Source organism: Ornithorhynchus anatinus, chromosome X1, assembly GCF_004115215.2.
Source record: "Ornithorhynchus anatinus isolate Pmale09 chromosome X1, mOrnAna1.pri.v4, whole genome shotgun sequence".
In the NCBI taxonomy this organism is placed as follows: domain Eukaryota; kingdom Metazoa; phylum Chordata; class Mammalia; order Monotremata; family Ornithorhynchidae; genus Ornithorhynchus; species Ornithorhynchus anatinus.
Window position 1 is genome coordinate 70,244,531 of NC_041749.1, and position 20,796 is coordinate 70,265,326.

The 20,796-nt window shown below is 41.4% G+C and overlaps 1 protein-coding gene across 5 annotated transcripts in view; it reads right to left on the minus strand.

Annotated features, from left to right (window-relative positions):
* FLNB (filamin B) overlaps positions 1 to 20,796 on the minus strand; it is a 132,887-nt gene that overhangs the window by 31,890 nt on the left and 80,201 nt on the right. For 3 of the 5 annotated variants that reach the window (XM_029049951.2, XM_029049953.2, XM_029049954.2), the window contains 12 exons: positions 19,913 to 20,175; positions 18,628 to 19,225; positions 17,750 to 17,923; positions 17,210 to 17,372; positions 16,553 to 16,713; positions 11,412 to 11,579; positions 8,568 to 8,691; positions 6,739 to 6,895; positions 5,670 to 5,859; positions 4,190 to 4,437; positions 1,294 to 1,365; positions 450 to 552 (listed from right to left, as the gene is read on the minus strand). In XM_029049951.2, the coding sequence (XP_028905784.1) occupies positions 450 to 552; positions 1,294 to 1,365; positions 4,190 to 4,437; positions 5,670 to 5,859; positions 6,739 to 6,895; positions 8,568 to 8,691; positions 11,412 to 11,579; positions 16,553 to 16,713; positions 17,210 to 17,372; positions 17,750 to 17,923; positions 18,628 to 19,225; positions 19,913 to 20,175 (2,421 nt within the window). The remainder of the gene's footprint in view (positions 1 to 449; positions 553 to 1,293; positions 1,366 to 4,189; positions 4,438 to 5,669; positions 5,860 to 6,738; positions 6,896 to 8,567; positions 8,692 to 11,411; positions 11,580 to 16,552; positions 16,714 to 17,209; positions 17,373 to 17,749; positions 17,924 to 18,627; positions 19,226 to 19,912; positions 20,176 to 20,796) is intronic. The other 2 variants (XM_029049952.2, XM_039910379.1) reach the window with 2 other exon arrangements.

The window sequence follows — 20,796 nt, forward strand, 5'->3', positions numbered from 1 at the left end:
AGCTCCAACCCACATGTATGAAGGTGAATGAAAAAGGCCAATGCATGACCAACACCTCCCCCCCCATGTCATGTGTGCCCACGTGCAAAGATGGTACCTAATATGTTTGTCCCTTAGAGGGCCTGGGTCTGTTTTTGAGGCTGGATATCCCCATCTTCACGAGCCTTTTCTCAGAGTAACTTTTCCTGATTACTACCTGCCAAATGATACGTATGTTCAAGTGCTCGCGTGAGGGCAATCCTAAAGAGGCTGATTCATGGCTTTCTTTGAAAAAAGAGACTGTCAGACAGACAGGGTCAGACAGAATACCTTACAACTGACTCACCCAACCATACCACCATGGAGTAGCCTGGCTATGATCCAGAAACCACCAAGGTAAGCTGAGATGGTAGCATCTAAATATGTGAAAGAAGCAAAAAAAAGTCTATATATGTATTAATCATGCTTACCAGTTATTTCTCCTTTCCTTACTGCAAATGGAATGACCATATCAAAAGGTTTAAATCCTAAGCCATTCACGTCACTGCCTGGGACATAAGCTTCTTCAGTCACCTAAAAACAGGATGCAGTCGATTAGGGAAGCAGCGATATTTCCCTGTGAACCTACCATGGCAAAGTAGCTAGAAATTTCGCAAGCCAATTAAGTTTACTTTGATCACTGTACTCAGAACAGCAGTCTGACCAACACTTGAAATTAGCACTTCAGTGTCGGGTATAGAACTCGAAGGATTTTGGAGCCAACACATTTGCCCAATGGTCAGGGCTCACAAGGATCAACAACTGCAAAATTTGCAGCAGTTTTCAAACAGCAACAGACAATTAAGAAAAACATGAAACAGTAAGAGACACCAGTGGCTCCATCTGAAAAAAGTTTTAGTTGCGTGTGGCCTGGAAAAGAAAGTGCATTTTAAAGAGGCAGATAGGGTTCAAAGAGAAAGCAGCAAATAACTTTTGCAGATTTGGTTTCTCTTTAATGAGAGACAGTCAGGCTTAGACTAAGCAAAGTTGCTGAGGCCCACAAGTTTTCACCTTTCCCTTCAAATGAAGACTAGACATTGCCTTAGGGTAATTAGACATATATTGAGAACTCAGGAAATGTTATGACATAGCATGGTATTAAAATGCCATGAGGATAGATTCCCAGGAGAATTTTACTCCATCTAAATGCTACTGATCAACTGGAGAGAAATGGGTGACCAGAAAAACTCAAGGGCTCAAGCAATCCCAAGAAGCAGGCTGCAGCATTTCTGAAATGAAGAGTTGAATGAAAATGGAAATGTAAAAAAAGTGTACCCAAGGATTGTATCCAGGGAGAAATGCATTTACCGGTGCCTCCTCCATAACTGCAACTTCATCATCTGCAGCCTGGTTAGTGGCAAACAGAAATTAATTGGGTGTCATACTAGAAAAGTTACAACTGTTCATCAGAGAGCAAAAATTATGACAAAAAAGTAGATTTCTTCCTTACCCAACTTCATGCCCAGCCCTTCGAGGATTAGAATTTTATTTTAGAGATTATATTGGGAGCTTTCTGAGGGCAGGTAATGCTCGTCTTGCTTCTGATGTACTCTCCCAAATGCTTAGTATGGTACATGGTAATACTCAACATGAAGTGATGGACAGAGCCTGCCACGCTAAGGGTTCCAGGGTTTAATACAGCATAAGGTTTGTTATCCAGCATTCCAGTGGCCAATTAGTTAACAATTCTAGTTAAGAGCCAGAGCTGCTTAAGGGTCTTTGCCCAGTCAGAGGGTTTAATGGCAAGAGTGTTCATTAAGCGCTGAGCACCACCCCTCTGGACAGCCTATGAGAAGCAATAGTGAATTCTGACCACGCTTCCATTCAAAGAGGGCTGCACTGCAGCTGAAAAATGGGAATCAAAGTGTAGGGGCAGTGAGGGAGTGGCTCTTTTCACACAGGAGCCTTATAAGGCTCTTGAGACAAGGAGGCAAGAACAAAAAACACCAGGGGCTATCAACATGCCTGCACCAGGCACACAGGCTGTCCTTTGTTGTGCTGCAAGGACTATGGGTTCCACATTGGCCCAAATAAATTTTTCACTGTCTGTGGTACCTGTGGTTTGCAGGAACACCCAGAAGAGTTTGGCCAGATTAGGAGAAAACCTCAAACTGAAGATGCCAGAGAAGACCATTTTCAAATTAGCAGGGCAGCAAATCCTGGCTGCCTAAGGCAACCCTGCTAGAATTCTGGGAAGAATTTGTACAGAAAGCCTCAGAGAAAGCCTCTGATAGCTCTGAAACCCAAGAAATAGGCATCAGTGGAGAGTGGGGGTTCAGGTGCCGAAGGGGACTGCCTAAATTCACTAATTGAGAATTCAAACATTAGAAACTCCCTCTCCCCCACGGAGCAAAATCTTCCAGGATTGTTCTTGCAGAGGAAGTCTCCCAAGTGGTGGTTAGTAGAGTTTTACAGTTGGAAAGGTTCTGGATAACAAAGCTTTTAATAGAGTGTGAATTTTTCTGTAACTAGGAACAAGAAGGGTACCCTAATAGGAATGACATTAGGAGTGTTTATGCTCTATAGCACCTCACTTTTCAAATTTTCAATCCAAGAATTCCATTCTTGTTTTCTAACCATGGTCTCAGTATGACAGAGTTTGTCCTTTTCCTAAGAGTTCTTAACAATAATCATGAGTTGTTTTAGGACTCAGTAGGTCACCTGTGTATCAAGCTGGACTGCTGGATTGGGGTCTGCAGTTTTAGATGCTATTTCATCTCAATTTACACTATTATGATCTGATCTAATAGATTACTGGCAAGATCCTATCCATTGGCATATAGGCTCAATTCTTCCATAATGTGTGGTTTCACCGTGAATTTTGAATAAAATGTTGTTAAGGAACTTGGGAATGTTTCAGACCATGCATTCCAAATCTTGAGAGAATGCAATGCAAAAATCAGAAGTAATGATTATGCACATATGTACAATATCAGTCAAGGCACACATACTATAGAGAATACAGATCTTTCCTTATAATGGGAGTTCCCTGCTACAGGCAAACTGAGTACTTTCATTAGTAGCTCAAGTCAGCTGTAGCACATACATTTCCTCAAGCTAAACATATCACTTGTGACAAAGACAGCCTTTCATACAACATTTCACTGCTAGAAAAAGAATTCAAAATGTAAAACTTCCACAGAGTTGAGGCATATAAGGGTTCCTAAATCTTGGGTCAGATGCAACAAAAGAATGTGGATAAACCTGACTTTGCAGACTTTTTTTAAAAAACAAAAAGGAAAACCTTTTTTTTTTTTTTTTTTACAAGGCACAGTATTTAGAAAAAACAGTATTGCAATCAGAGGCAGATTTCCCAATAGAAAACACTTGGTGCTGGTACCATTTTCTCCAAGATTGGGGGGGTGGGGGGGGGCAGGGCAGCGGGGAGGGAAGGGGGAAATTAAGAGTAAAGGAAGGTTATACTAAATATTACATGGCACTAGTACCTACTTTCTTCAATTGTACCCTTCAATTGTAGTAAACCACAGTTCTGAAAGTTTGTAGGGTACAATGTGACAGGATACCTTGTCAAAATTTTCAGATGTGTCTGCCCCACTAAGAATGTAAACTCCTTGTGGCAGGGAGCATGTCACTGTTATTCTACATTTCCCAATTCTAGTACATGTATCATACCCAATATATGTTCAATAAATGCTGCTGCTATTAATACCACAGCATTAGCTACAGCTAGGCACATGAGAAGTGAGTTGACCTAGGAGTGGCACCATCATGTATGTGAGAATTTAAATGCCTTTTTTAAAAAATGAACTATGAGTCAGCAATAAGCTTAGTGCTTTATGGGGGACCAATGATACCCATCCATCCCTGATTGCAATTGTGTCTACAGGATACCTTTACTGGAATGGCCCTCTCATGCTAGTTTGCCATTTTGTTGTTTGGCAGTAGGTGTCCTAACTCAAAAAGAATTCCCCATTTTGTAGAGGTGTGTCATAATTAGTTTTATTTGGTTTCTACTTAATTTCCATCTTTGAGTTCTTTTACCCCAAAGGTGAGTCCCTTGTTCAAGATGACATTCAAATTGCAGTTTTCCTCAATTCTTGGCTTTCAACACTATACCCACTCCCTTAACCTGACAGTCTAAGGATAATAGCTATCTGTATTTAAAAAGTTAAATACTATTTAAGAAATTCAGTTCAAGACTTTGTCTTACCATGACGGTGAATGGGCTGTTGGGAATATCCACTCCCCCAAAGCGAACATAGATAACATAGGTTCCCGGCTTTGCAGCAGTGTAGAAAATATCATACGTCCCATCCTCGTTTTCAATAACATCCGCTTCAGTTTCTGTGCCATCCGGGGTCAGAACAGTACATGTCACTTTACCTTTCCCAGCAGTCTTGGCATCAACCACGAAACCAAGCTCTTCACCGGTTTTTACAGTGGATGCAATTCCAGGACCTATAAGGCGTGTTGAACAGAATGACACTGAACAGTTAGGAATAGAGAAGTCTCAGGATAAAAACTGGCTTCACCTATGGCCGAGGCCAACAATAAAGACTTTAACCTAAGGCTCCAAAGAACAGCCGGTTCTGCTCTAACGCTACTATAGTTAGGTTTCCCAAGAATGTCTTTGGGGGCAAGAAGAGGGAAATCATATTTTAGAAACCACTGATTCAGTGATATTTAATGGGTTAGGAGGTAGGTGGTTTGATGATACCTCGATGAATGACTGATACGAATTCCTATATTGTTATGCACTGTGTTTTTATAATAATTCCATTACTTTATGGCATGGAACATTCTAAAGTTGCAAACACACAAAACACAAAGTATTGTGCAGTAAGGTTGGTGCATTTCATAAGCCTAGTGCAGTTGTGCAAGGTTGAGGAAGCTCCCCAAATGCTTAGCAATTTTCCCTTGTCATCACCTCCCTTTCATGGAAGGAAGTCTCTATTAAACATTAATTGTCAAGATAACACCTGGCAGTCAGCAAGATTATCTATGTGGGTCAAGTCTGTTTTAGGGGGCAATACTGACTAAAAGGACACAGAAAGGGTTGGGGGGGTTAGGGGACGGGGACCTACCAGCCACACAAGAAGTTAATTTTGTGCTGACAAAACCGTGGCTCTTGGTTCCCTACCCCTGCTGCCCCCACATACCAAGCTCCCTTTAAATCCCCTTTTCTCAGCTTCAGTTTCAGGCTGCCTCCACAACTGTAGCCACTAAAACTTGAATGATTAACACACGATAGGAATAGAATTCCCTAGGCCTCCCGCCCATACTCTACTGACCCCACCGCAAGTAATTCCCCAATAGCATTCCAATCAAATCGAGCAATGAAAATAAAGTTATAGAAATAACAGTCTCTCTTCCTCCTCTCCCCTACCCCCTCACTGCCTTTCCAATGTTCAGTGAATTACTGTTCAGGGAAAAAGCCTGAGGAAATTAGTAAGACATTCTATCTCCTTACAAAAGCCATGTTCTCTTATGTTTAACAGATTGTATTCCTCACCTTATCTTCCAACTGAAAAGACTGAGTCTTGCTTCCCTTCTCTCCCCCAGCCTGCCCCTGGGGGTGGGGGAAAGTGACCGGGAAGCCTTTAAAAGTTGCTTACGGTGCCAATCCACAGATATAAAATTAGCCTCAAAAAGAGCTATGGAATTTCATAACTGGAAGAAGCAACATTTACCTGTGGCCATGCATTTGCTGGCATCACCTGTTGGTGTGGCCCGGATTCGGTAAGGAGATGCTGGGATCTCATCACCTCCATAAGTAACCCCAATCACATAGCGGCCTGTCTTATCCGGGATATAGGTTACTGAGAAAGTGCCATCTTTGTTGTCATGAATATCCGCTCTCTTTAGTTTTCCTTCTTGATCCTAAATGTCAAAAAAATCAAGTTGCATTTAAAAGTTGATGCTTACAGAAATCACGTTTAGTTGTAGTAATAACATTTGAGCTCCTAAGGGATGCAATGCACTGTTCTGTGTATGGGAAATAGAAGATCAGTGACATTTTTCCTGCCCATGAGCTTACAGGCCAATGGGGAGACAGTCATAAAAAATATTTACATACAGAACAGCCAAAGTAAATGCTGACAACGGGTACCCACATTTATTCTTCAACCGTATTTCTAGTAAAGTAGAATTTATGTTTCATGTCCTGAAGCTATAGGAAGAGATAACAACTTAGCTTAGGCATGTAAAGAAATATTTGCAAATAATTCAGCTCTCTGTACTAAGTTCTCAGAGTACTGTAGTTCATATGGGACACCTTGATGAAAAGTTCACTACAAAATAGGTTTATACCATCAAGTTTCTCAGATCAGGGGGCTTGAACCTCTTTCAGAAGACTGTGCCCTTAAGGTCTCAAGTTCTTTACCTGAAGAACCCTCTTCCCTCAAGTCCCCTCCTCAATATGATGTACCTTTGCCCTCATACAGAAAACTACTGGAGCCGGCCATCCTGGTTGAATGGAGAATCATAGTCCAAAAAATAAGAACTCCCATATGCCTCATCACCTACTCCTGAGTTGATGTTACATGTCTCTTTCCAACACCTAACCCCCCACCCCAATCACAATGTCAGTACCCCCTCTAGTGAACTGAAAAACCCTCAGGGATCTTTAAATCACCATTAACCTCTGACTTGTATTATTAAACAGTTGTCCCTCCCAATTCCTTAAAGTTAGAAATTCATTTCCTCAAACTAAGCCTAATCAGGTTTGAGTAAACATTTGAAAAGGAGGATTTAACTTACAGTGATCTGTACAGCGAGGAGCCCTTCACCTGCATCTTTAGCATCGATTGCAAAATCCACAGGCAAACTGGCTGGCACACCATAGGAACTGAGGCCAGGTCCATTAGCGGTCACTTTACTAGCATCATATGTAGGAAGGACTTTAATCTTGAAGGGACTTAAAAACAGTGAAACACCAAATCAGCTACATTTATCCACCTATAATCTGGTCTCATCTGCCCTCTATTTTTAATAAGGTTTGGAAGAAGACAAGGATTGGTTGGTGGGTGTTTGAATTAGAATGGTCAAATAAAAGGATACTTGATGAGGAATTTCTGGAATTGTCCCCCAAATTCACACTAGCTGGCATTAGCGGTTTTATGTTTGACTTTTAAGAGAAATTTGACTCAAAGTCAAAACTTCTACCAAAGAAAGACCTATTATAAGGTATATCCCATTTACAGCCACATTCCTTTGAGAATGTCACTATATCATGAAAGGTTCTGTGCAATTACTTGGGTTCTGTTCAGGAACCAGCTTAAACATGACAGTTGAACCTTATGGGCAAGTTTTAACACGGTAAAGCCCTCCCCTCCCCTCACTCTGCCCTCCCCAGCAGTTTTCCTACCCCTACCCTTCTCCTCCCTGTATCAATTGTATTTTATGGCGCCCCCACTATCTGCAGAGCATTGTAGTAACTGCTTGGGAGAGTACAACAGAATTAGCAGACACGTTCCCTGCCCATAATGAGCTTACACTCTAGATGGGGAGATGGATATTAATATGAATAATTTATAATATGTAATTTAAGGATATGTACATAAGTGTCATACGGTTGGGGGTGGGGCAAATATGTCCAAACATCACAAATCCAAGTGCATAGATGATGCTGAAGGGAGAGGGAGCCGGGGAAAAGCAGGCTTAATTGGGAAAGGCCTCTTGGAGAAGACTTGACCTTAATGCTTTGAAGGTCTCCCATATCCTTAATCCTCCTCTCCCCTTCTAACACACTCCCTCTCTGCACCTCCAGTTCTAGAACTTCCCTCTATCCTTCATGGTTTGTAGCCCCACCTCTCCACTCCAACCACTGATAAAGTGGGAATGGGGGGGAAAAAAAGGTTAGGCATGGCTGGCAGCCACACCCAGGCTAACAGTTGCTGCACCACCCCCACTCCCCCCTTCTTAAGGCTGGGGGAGTGTTGTTCATTCATTCATTCAATAGTATTTATTGAGCGCTTACTATGTGCAGAGCACTGTACTACGCGCTTGGGATGAACAAGTCAGCAACAGATAGAGACAGTCCCTGCCGTGTGACAGGCTTACCGTCTAATCGGGGGAGATGGACAGACAAGAACAATGGCAATAAATAGAGTCAAGGGGAAGAACATCTCGTAAAAACAATGGCAACTAAATAGAATCAAGGCGATGTTGTGAGTGTAGCTAGAGGCAGCTGTGTCCCAGGTGTTACTACTTTTACAAGTTCTGAAGGAGGATGAGGAGGAGGGGGAGAGGGCAGAAAGGGCAGGAAAATGGCAGGGAATGGAAGAAAGTGGAAAGGGAGCAAGGCAGAGGAGAGAGGAAAGCAACTTACCTGAAATGAGTGGATAGAATGTCAGGGGAAGAGTTTACATAGTCTGGGCTGTGTGTGCAAGAGGTATAGAGGCTTACAAATATTATGGGGGTGCTTAGAACCAGGGGTAAACCTGTGCACAGCAATCCTAGACAAACTGCTTCAACCTCAAGGAGTATATTTCAGATAGCATGGCAAGGCATGATGATTAACCAACTTACACCCAAAACGCTTCTTTGACTGCAGGCTATTTCCAAGCCTGTGCTTTAACAATGATTACCTGCGGGGGATCTCTTCATCAGCATATTTAACAGAGATTGTGTAAGGTCCTTCTTGGGAAGGGGTATATGTTATAGTATGTGTACCATTTCCATTGTCCATCACATTCACAGGATCTATCAGGCCTGAAAATAGAGATGGCAAATTAAATTGTGACAAGTTCAGTCGACACCTCCTTGGTGCTTGAGTTTAAATTAAAATGGAATTAAAAGAATGCTTTCTTCTGAGCTTTTTTAAAAAAAATGTACATGCAAATGACCAGAACTGTCACCCTCATTTCACTTTTGTAGGTGTTCTCTATATAACCTTCATTATAGGATTTGAGGAAAGCAAATGTGAGCTCTTAATGATTAATTCAAAATTCAATTTCTCTACATTGAGTCTCCCCAAAAGGTACTGCTTCCAAACTAGCTTTCTAGTACAGGATGTGATGCAAAATGAAATATTACTGCCCAACCAGTAGGTAACACAATTACACTCACCAAAATAATTTCCTCAAGATCAAAGCTTGCTATAGCACACTTCGGGTTTGGTGATTGTTAGTATTAAGAGCTTCAGAGCATAGTGCCTACTGACAAGTAATAAAGCCCTAGATGGCTTGCCATATAAAATTTCAGATTAGTTTGTCCATTTATACTACTGATCCAACATGCTGGATGGGGTTTGGGGGGCGGGGGGAAGGGCACAGAATGCCAAAGTGAAGCAAATCTAAAGAAAATTATAGTAAAATCATTGCAGAGTCTGTGGATAGACAGAACCTGGCTGACTTCATACACAAAACATTTAATGACTGCCTTGAAATTAACTTATTCTAAAGTGATTAATGGAGTTTAGAGTGGCTAGACAAAGCAGATAGGCAAGTTAAATATAAACAGATTGTGGAGGGGCAGCAAACACGCATTTTATTTTCATTGTGTAGAGAAGAAGCTTAGGTGAAAATGTTAATAGGAAAATGCAAACCTGTCTACCACCACCTTTCAGGTCCTCTTTAAAGAACCCTGAAATCACTTTCAAAGGACTGCACCATGACTGAGAATCCATCTCATCAACTAAAAAGTCTGTTACTCAGAAGGCTCAAATGTTAACAGCTAACAAAGACAACTACTCCCCGCCAACCCAAATAAAGCCATCTGAGTAAATTAGATCTCTGGTAGCATCTCTCAAATGATTGTGTCACATCAGAAAGCAGCTGCAGTACTGGAATCCTATTAAGGTGAAACATCTAAGTACCTAGAATTGAGATTAAACCATTTTCTAATTATCCTGAAGAGGCAAACTGAATTAATTTGAAAAGAATAAGTGTTCATAAGGAAAATGGATATGCTGAAGATTACTAGAGGATATTGGAAAACTCATTTGAAATCATCTCCTCGAACCCAAGTTTTTCCTGAAGACACACAGTTATGATCCATTCCAAACCAGTCCTGCCCAGACAGGCAAGCACTACAGGTAGTAAAAGTTGCACTATAAATCCCTCTGCACTCCCCTTCTTGCCCTCATCCTTGCCACCACCTGGCGGATCTTCCTGCTTCCCCCTCCTGTTCTCTTTTCATGCTGCAGCACTTCATTCAATTGTATTTATTAAGCACTTACTGTGTGCAGAGCACTGTACTAAGCTCTTGTATAGGAAACATAAGAGATAGGAAAGGAGGGGCTGACTTGGGGAACAGGGGAGGGAAATAAAATTTACTTTCCTGCATAGACTGGACACAATGTCAGGTCCTGGTATACACACACTGAGTTCAATCAGAAAATGGTGCAGGTCATAACCCCTGGGTCTAAATATTGTGGGGTGACTAACCCAGGGTACAACTGTACTTGAATGTTCAGAGTGGTACTTGTAAAAACCATCTATTCAAGCAGAGTGAGCTATGCTTCTACTGAGGTCTACATGTGATTTTTACTGCTAAAAAAAGGATCTGAAGATTGCATTTCTAAATCTAGAGGTCCACGGTAGTCCAAACTCAAACCAAGTCATAAAACCACCCATCTGTTCCTTAATAATCTACTTTTTTGCCCACCATCAGAAAAGAACATCAAGCTTCCAGGAAACACCCATACTTTCCACAGGGGATAGGGAAGCTCCAGAGGAAGATGAAAGGAATTTAGGCCTCACCTCTTGTGGGTGATGCAAAGTTGAGAATACTCCACATGTGTGCATGTGAGAAAGTGCACAGAACAAGCTACAGCCCATCTTAATCTACAGGCGTGTGTGAGGGAGCACACTTTTTTTCAGTTTGCAAGCCCGAAAATGGGCAGTGGAAACCTATGAGTTTACCTGAAACTCTGCAATATTTTAAGATGAAGGCCAGATTTCATTCTCATATAGCTTAGATGAGCCACTTCTGGAAGACTCTTTCCCTCATAAATTGCAAAGGAAAGCAGCCACATGAAGCAGCAGTCAAGTTCAACAAAGCACAACTGGGCAATGGAAAGTTTGAGTTAGACTGTATGGAATATGCAAGACACACCAACTCTGCATTTGATTAATATCTAGTGGTGGTGGGGGCGTGGAGGGGTATGTTAAAAAAAAATAATTTCCATATTACTAAATTATTTTTTTTAAGTTTCAGGAGCACCAAGGGGACAAGGACTACTATACTCCTTAAGTACTCCAGTTTACAGGGGACACTGATTCATCTAACCCAACAATTCTTCAACGAAGATGGTAAATAAGTGTTCTAGTTTTCCTCCTGTCAAACTCTGTCCCATTGTACTTTCAGTAACATCAGTAATGTATGAAATTACATCATCATCATCAGTAATGTATGAAATTAATCAGTAATGTATGAAATTATTGATCCAAGACAGCCAGAGAGAGGAATACCCAGATTATGCAATTTACCTCTAGGCCCCACTACCCGAACCTCAAGAGGGGCAAACCCAGCTTTGCTACTGTCCACTGTAAAAGATTGTCGGATTCTGGCTCTCACTCCTGTGGTTATACCTGGACCGGCAACCTTTATTTTGCTGGAGTCGACCACATCTTTCACGGGAACCCTGAATGGGCTACCTGTAAGAAGCCATCAAATCCATGTTAGAACATTAAAAATAAAAGAATTAGGAATCTAATTTTCTAAATCCTACTTAATCCTCTCCTCCATATGCCATTTATAAACAGTTTCTATTTCCTTCTAAAGAACTGGACTGATTTTACTTGAGCATCCACTTTCTGATCAAGCTCCTGGAATAATAAATTGGCTTCCCTAAAAAAAGACATGCCAGGCTCTCAACATTTCAAATAGTTTCCATTATTAAAGAGAGTTATATCTATATTTTATATCTGCAAGTGGAAGAATAAAGCTCAAAACAGAAATCCACCTGGAATTCCCCAAGACCAGACACATTTTTCTGAGATTGAGTAAGAGACAGATTTTAAAGTGAGCTACTGCCCAGAGTCAGGGTACTTACTGTCAGGATTATTGGGCAGGCAGTTACTTAGGGTTCCAAAATTTATTCTTGCATAACTTAAAATGACAGCTTCACCATGACCTCCAGGAGGTTTCACAAAGCTAAATTATAGCTAATTGCCATGAAAGCTGAGCTTTGTTTGTACTTCAAGGTTTTTAACATTCTTACATATGAATCAGAGTAAGGTAAAGAAAAACAGTAAAACACGCCTAATCTTTAAAACTGAAGCCTGTTGACTAGAGCAGATAGAAGGCATTTGCCTTTCAACAGATTAAAGTCACCTAATCTGATTAAAGATTTAAATAAATGGGGAGGGGGGTGGGAGCTCAAATGGGGAGGAGGTGAAGAAAATTGTAAAAATGATCAAGGAGACACAGGAGAGGTAAACACCTGTTAATTGAAATAACACCACAACAGATGTTCTTTCCAACCCCTTAAAAGTTTCACAAAGCCAAAAACCATCACAGCAATACCTAGCGTATTCTACCTCATCTACAAAGCTGCAGCAGCGTGGACTCAGAGGGCCTGGATTCTAATCCTGGCTCCATCATTTACCTGCTGTGGGATCTTGGGCAGATCACTTCACATCTCTGTGCCTCAGTTCCCTTATCCTCAAAATAAGGATTCAATACCTGTACTCCCTCCTACTCTTGGATTATAAACTCCATTTGGGACCTGATTATCTTGTATTTACCCCAGCACTTAATACCATTCTGGGTACATGGCAAATGCTTAAGAAATACCACTATTAATCAATCTTATTCACTGAGTGCTTACTGCATGCAAAGCACTGTACTAAGCACTTGGGAAAGGTACAGAGCTAGCAGACATGTTCCCTGCCTAGATTGTAAATTGCTTCTGGAGAAGATCCCATTTACTCTATGCAGAGCACTTGGATACAACTGAATGAAATCTGTACCTTCTAAGCACTTGATAATCTTCACCCTATCCTCAGCCTCACAGCACTTATATTCATATCTGTAATTCATTTATATTTGTCTCCCCCTCTAGTCTGAGCTCCTTGTGGGCAGAGGACATGTCCACCAACTCTGTTATAATGTACTCTCCCAAGTATTTAGTACAGTGCTCTGCACATAGTAAGCACTCAAATATCTTTGTATGCTTAGCACTTGGGAGAGCTCAACAGAGTAAGTGCTCAATAAATAAGTTTGATTAAATTATTGCTACCCACCTAGATCTTTAGAGTAATGAACTGAATGGGTTTAGAAGCCATATACATAATGCATTCCATTCAATTGAGCACATACTGTGTGCAAAGCACTGTACTAAGCACTTGGGGAGAATACGACAGACACATTCTCTGCCCACAACGAGCTCACAGTCTAGAGGTGAGCCCGTTGTTGGGGGGATTGTCTCTATATGTTGACAAATTGTATTTTCCAAGAGCTTAGTACAGTGCTCTGCACCCAATAAGCACTCAATAAATACGATTGAATGAATACAGAATATTCATACTCACACTCTTGTATGTTTTACACTTGTTTTATACATTCAGGAATTGATAAGACAGTTATCAGTGTTACCAGAAATGCATCCAAATTGTGTTTGCTTTCTACTTTTATATTATGCTCTGATCTCTCAAACCCCTAGAATGATAGCTCTAGTTAACTTTAGTTAACTGACTTGTATCTCTGAAAGTAATGCTATATTTCAATCACTGTAGAATGCTTGCATAAAAGTTCTTCACAAGACTAGCTCAATAAAATAAGAATTGAGCCTAATAAGTACCAACTAAAGCAAAGATTTCCAATATGGTAGAGACCTTAGCTGAACAGTAAAGGATTGCTTTTGAGATCAAGTCTTCATACCAACAAATTTAGTAATGCAGTTTGACACTAGAACTAGAGTCTGCAGAAGCTCGGAGTAGGTCTGAGATTTGAAGCACCTACCTTGGCTTTAGTAGGTACATATATCAGACAATTTCCACAGGATGTTAGAGGAGGAAGATAGTTGACTGAAAAAGGACTGAGATAGATTAACCGATGTAAACACTCTCAAAAGTGTTTACTGAGCTCCTATGGTGGGCAGAACACTACGACAGTATTTGTAGGTTCCTATGAAAGCATAACCACTGAGTGCTAAAAAACGTGTTTTGTATTGGGCATACAAAGCAGTGCTGTTAAATTCTTGATATTGACTAGATTTTATTAATAATAATAATAATAATAATAATGTTGGTATTTGTTAAGCACTTACTATGTGCCGAGCACTGTTCTAAGCGCTGGGGTAGACATAGGGGAATCAGGTTGTCCCACGTGGGGCTCACAGTCTTAATCCCCATTTTACAGATGAGGGAACTGAAGCACAGAGAAGTTAAGTGACTTGCCCACAGTCACACAGCCAACAAGTGGCAGAGCTGGGATTCGAACTCATGAGCCCTGACTCCAAAGCCCGTGCTCTTTCCACTGAGCCACGCTGCTTCTCTAGAAGTAGAAACTTCTACTTTGCTGAAGACAGGAGGTCTGAGGTTCAAGTCACCATTAGTGGCTTATACCAATGGTATACACTGAGTGCTTACTTTGTGCTGAATATTGTACTAAGTACAATATGATTTGGTAGACATGATCCCTATCCACAAGCAGCTTACAGTCTAGAGGACGAGACTGACATTAAAAAAAAGAGAATTGTCAGGAAGAAGGATATGTACAGAAGTGCTGAGGAGCAAATATCAAATGCTTAAGGGGTACAGATCTGAATGCATAGGTGATGCAAAGAGGAGGGCGGGTTGGGGAGGTTAGGGTTAAATCGGGCAAGGCCTCTTGGAGATATGAGTAAGGCTTTGAAGGTGGGGAGAGTGGTGGACTGTGTCTTATATGAACAGGGAGTTCCAGGCCAGAGAAACAACATGGGCAAGGGTTGAGCTACCATTGCACATCTTAAAGGGAAGTAGAAAAGGGCATGATGAAGGAACCCTGGGTACTTTGTCACAGTGTAGAAATCCCCACCATAGGTAGACAAAGAGACCAGGAGGTGGCGAAAGGCCCAGATTAGATCACCAAGATTAAGTTAAAAGGTGCTAGTTGAACTGGGATTCTCCAAAGTGACAAGAGTTTATCAGAATATGCTCTTTGACCAAACCCAGTATTCTGAGTGTTGTAAAACTGAGAAGGGGGAGATTCCCAGATGACCAGGTGTGAATAGGCTAGAAGTGAGCACTACTGTGCAAACTATATTCTCATTTGTTTTGGGCTTTTTCCTCCTGGTGTTATTGGTGGAGATCTGGGTACCAGACCCATCTTGTTCATTTTAAAGTCATCCTTATCTGCTATAAACTTCGCTCAGCAACATTACTTCTCCTTTACCAACTCCCATGCCCACCACTTGCACCAACTATTCCAGATTTAACTCCCTCCTTAAACTATCAGTGCCCCGCCCAAAACTCAAACCATGTACTCTCCATACCTAAGTACTCTCCAACTACCTCCTACCCCCTTCTCTCTAATCCATCCTCTCATTTTTGGCCATTTTAAAAAAATGGTACTTAAGTGCTTACTATGTACCAGGCACTGAACTGAGCACTGGGGTAAATACGAGATTATCGGGTTGGACACAGTCCCTGTCCCATTTAGGACTCAGAGTCTTAATCCCCATTTTACAGATGAGGGAACTGATGCCCAGAAAAGTAAAGTGACTTGACCGAAGTCTCACAGCAGACATGTGGCAAAACTGGGATTAGAACACAAATCCTTCTGACTCCCAGGCCCATGCTCTATCCACTAGGCCACGCTGCTTCTTGTGAACCATCTCAAGAGATCTCCTACCTGCTTTTTAAATCTACACTCTCCATCCCTAATCCCATCCTCTTACTCCTTTCAAAAAAAAAAAAAACAAAAAAAAACAACAACCAAAGAACAAAAAAACAAAAGCATATCAAACAAGAAAACCCCCTCACACTTGCACTCAGTCATCTTCTCTCCCTGACTTCAAACACTCACTTGATGTGTTTCAAAGCAGAAGGGAAGGAGCCATCAACTTCTCTGAAATAACTCCTTCTGAATCCCATTGTACCACCCAGCAATTTCCCCATCTTCTCTCCTGCCATTCAGGTTTTTCCCCACTCCATTCCCCCCAAATAGCATTTAGTTACATATCTTGAAACTATTTTCTTATTGTGTCTTGAGGACAGGGATCGTGTCTACTAACTATTGAACTCTTCCAAACACTTAATACAGTGCTCTGTACAAAGTGCACAGTAAGTACTATTGACTGATTCTTTTGGAAGTAGGCTTTATATTTGGGATTTGGAGAAACAAGTTGAAATTTGAATAAAACATCCTTCTTAGGCAATGAATTTACCTGGGAAATTCACCATCTTGAGACCCAAATAAATATAAAGCTCAGTTCTGTCTCTGGGCAGATAGTTGATGAAGAGTCTAATTCAGCAGCTAGATCTTGGCAGAGGATACCTAACACTGATCTTGAGTAGAAAAATTTGCCAGGAAACATTTGCTTGCACTAGTCTGATTAAAGTATCTCATCAAGGAGCTGAAAGCGATACTTCCCTCCAAACCAAGCAAAAACCTTCTACTGTAATTCCTGCTAGTTGAGACTCACCAGGTATGTGTTCTCCTCCATACGTGATATTAACATCGTAGTCTCCTGGAGCAAATGGAATATATTCAGCACTGCAGCTGCCGTCTTTATTATCTTTGCAACTTATCTTTGACTCAGATGGTCCCTCAACAGTTATGCCAAGTCCACCAATTCCTGCTCCTCTGAAAGAGGGAGAAGCAATACATAAGACATTATTGGAATCAACTGTACCTATTTGCTACAAAAACCAGGAAGGGTGTAGAGAAAAGTTGTTCACCAAATCCCATACCACCAAGATTAAGAGGTACCCTTTGAAGCTTAAAAATGGTAGCTTCAAGACAAAAAGAAAGACTGTTACATAACAGGTAGCAAATATAGAGAACAAACTGTCACAGGAAACTACGGAGGCAGAATACATTGGAAGGTTCAAGAGGGACTGGATAAATTCATAGACAAGGGAAAAATTAAAAATGTTAGGAAGTACAGCCTTAACTATTAGGATGGATTTCCAGGACAACTATCACAGTTCCCTGAAACATCCTAAAGCCATTGTCAGGGACAAAGTACTGGGTGGGTCATAGTTTCACAATGGCATTTGTCTACATCCATGAGGCAGCTTCCTGCTTTTGTTAAGAGACCAGTTACTTACGTGTTATTGCATTAAAAATCCCTAATTACCTTGTCACCACACTGAATCCATTTGGTTTATTTGTGAAAGCTTCTTTCAAACCAGGACCATGGGTTTTAACCCTCGATGAATGGCAACCTTCAGTAACCCCCACTTTGAAAGGGCTCTGTGCAACCGGTACATTATCGTATGTTACCTCTACTATATGGGGGCCTAGTAAGGAAAAAAAAAAGCCAGAGGATTGCATCTGTTTGTAGAAAAATATGCAATCATTAAGAATTCTTATTAAACAACAAGCATTATTCAACTGAAACTCACTATTGGTTTATCACCAACAAACGAGACCACCCCCCTCAACAGTATAACACATATACACAGACACACAGCAAAATGAATACCTGGTTCCTCCCAGAAAGTTTCTCCTAACATCCCTTTTCACCAGAGCAGCATACAGCAAAAAACCCACAGTGTTGGTGCTAGAAACCATTTATGAACAGTAGCAGACACAGGATGGGAACACTTACTAAGGTCTAACGAGCCCCCAAAAGGTAGTTTCCATTTGTTAGCACTGGAAAAAAGCAGCGGCTTACCTTTTTCAAATGGAGTGTACTCTGCACTGTAAGTTCCATCAGCATGGTCTTCAATTGGACAGTTAGTGGAAGCTCCAGAGGGACTGGTGACAAGTGCTTTGATATGATCTCCTCCTACTTTTGTCAAGGAACGGGCATCTACTGTGAAGTTAGTTGTGGCTTCGCGGAAAACGTCTACGGAGCAATTATAAAGCCACTGAGCTCTGACACTGCACATCTCCTTCATATCTAAGGCCTTAAGTGACTAAAGGGTATCTGATAATTAACAGTGTAATTTGTTGGTAATCCAAGGGACACTTTCATTGGTGTTCTAAATCTAAGCACTATTTCCCCTGCTGCCAAGCTGCCAATATGTTTGCAAATATCTACTTCGCTAACAAGAATATTCCACTCCTCCCCTCCCCCCTCAGTAAAGAATGCCAATTTCATTCATTTAATTGCCTAATAATAATTATTATGGTATTTGTTAAGCACTTACTATGTGCCAGGCACTGTTCTGAGCACTGGGGTAGATACAAATTATCCAGTTAAACAGTCTCTGTCCCACATAGGGCTCACAGTCAATCTCCATTTTACAGATGAGGGAACTGAGACCCAAAGAAGTGAAGTGACTTGCCCAAGGTCACACAGACAAGTGGCAGAGCCAGGATTAGAACCCATGACCTTCTGACTCCCAGGCCCGTGCTCTATCCACTATGTCATGCTGCCTATACTTTTCTAGGGTGGAGGGCAAGTCGGGAGAGTTTGAGAACTAAGCTTTTTGACCTCATGTGCAAGGTTGCCCGGGCGTGCACGCGCGCACGTGTGTGTGTGTATCTGTGTGTGTGTGTGATTGGCCAAAGTAGGGTGGTGGGGTGGAGAAATAAGGGTCTTCCTACCTTTTCCTTCTATTCCTGGTCCAAAAGCTCTTATTTTGCTGGTATCCACAGCTGGTTCAACTTTGACCCGGGCAGGGAACTTTGGCACTTGTTCTCCTCCGTATTTCATCATTAGTGTATACATTCCAGCAGACAGGGGTAGATAGGTAACCGCATAAGTTCCATCTTTGTTATCTTCAACCTGGACTTGAGCTTTAGCACCAGAATCTGATATTGCTTCCAAACCCAAGTCCCCAGGGCCTGCTTCTGAGCAGTCCACATTAAGCAAACCAGCTTCACCTACTTTCCCACATTCAAGCCCTGGTCCTGTGGCAATGACTTTAGAGGCATTAAATGGCATTTCAATGTCTGCTTGAAATGGAGAACCCGGAATGTGAACATCTTCGAAGAGAATATTAACAAAATAATCACCAGGCTTTGTCGGAAGGTAAGCAACAGAACAGGTCCCATCCCCGTTATCTGAGCATTCAATCTTGGCTTCACATGGACCTTCTACAGTCAGGCCCAAACCACCAGTTCCCGCTCCTTTAGTGTCAATAGTAAACTCTGCAGGCTTCCCAACCAGACCACCTCGAAGACCAGAGCCATGGGCTCTCACCTACAATAAAAAAAGGTTACATTTTCATTTACTCTGATGTTGCCACATCAATATTGGTTTAACTGGTTCACCACATAAGTCTCAAGTTAGCACAGGCATCCAGCCCAATTTCACTGTCATTCCTTCTAAGGATGTAATTTTGTAGTGAATTAGCAACCCAAATACGGGAATATTTACATTGGAATGAGTGGGAACAATTAAAATATAAACTACCCCAATTTGCTATAAACAGCCTTTTGGCTTAACCTATCGGGAATTTAAAAACCCATGATGCCTTCACCCCACTATTCTTTTTACACAACCAAATAAGTCAAATTTCAGACACTGACACCCATGTGGGGCTTTACGGAAGCCAATTATTCAAGACTGGCTCATAAGCCAGGTAACCTGAGTTTTCATTAACCTGTGCTACAATTGATCTTCTGGTAACTTCTCTGGCTGCTCGACTTGCTTGCAAAGTACAAAACAAAGCAACTCATGTTTTCCCAGTGGGCTATGTATTTTAGCCATTGAAATCACAACAATGGTACTGCTCAAATGCTTCAGTTCAACCTGACTACATTTGTGACTTAGATCTCAGGAAGAACAGATTAAGTAGCAATTTAACCCACAGTCTCACATTATTGAAAGGCCTCAGACAAATTGGGCAAGAAAAAAACCAAAAACAAATAAGAGCTGGACATTTACCTTTGTGGGATCAGGTGGTAGAGAGGCTTCCACATTATAAGGACTTCCTGGGACTGGATTTCCATCATAGCTCACATCAACCACATAAAGTCCTTCCTCCTTTGGGATGTATTTTGCAGTACTACAGTCTTTACCCACAACAGGCTCCATTAGGCATGGCAACACCTTCCTTCCAGGAGTTAAAATAGTTACATCCACTTTCCCTTGTCCTCCAGCTCCTTTGATATCAACCGTGAACTCCTGATCTTTACCCACTTCCACTCCTAAAAGAAATCAAATCTTATGTTAATGGAAAGAAAGTTTGGAAGACTTATTCATGAAGCTCAATTGGCGTTCTTCAGACAATTATATATGAAAGGAAATGGTGGTAGAGGCTGAGTTGAAAAAAAGTCACTTCAAGGCATGAAAATAAGAACAGGACTACACGGCCATGGTTTGGAGGAAAATAAAATAATAGAATGAACATAAAGCAAATATGCTTCCATAAAGTCAAGTGAATCTGAGTGAGATATGCCTTCATTCCTCTTAGTGATAGAGGGGGCAATCGCTGGTAAAAGAATCATTTGACCCACAAAGCAAGTTACAATGCGGACCTAAACAGAGAGCATACCAATATGCTAATTTGCCGAAAGAAGCTAACACATAGCATGGAGGTAAACTGGGCATCCATTCCTGCCAAGGAGTGTACCAAGCAAGAAACACTGACAACTTGCATACTGATACTTAAGTAAAACCGAGAAGTTATAATGAAAAAGCAGCAAAGTCTTACTTGTTAGACTTAGATCACTAGCAAAATGCCACTTTTTCCTCCCATTAGGGTCCCATTTTTGATTGGAAAGAGCCCCTTAGCACCAGTGAGAGGCAGCAATGCATTATCCCCCACC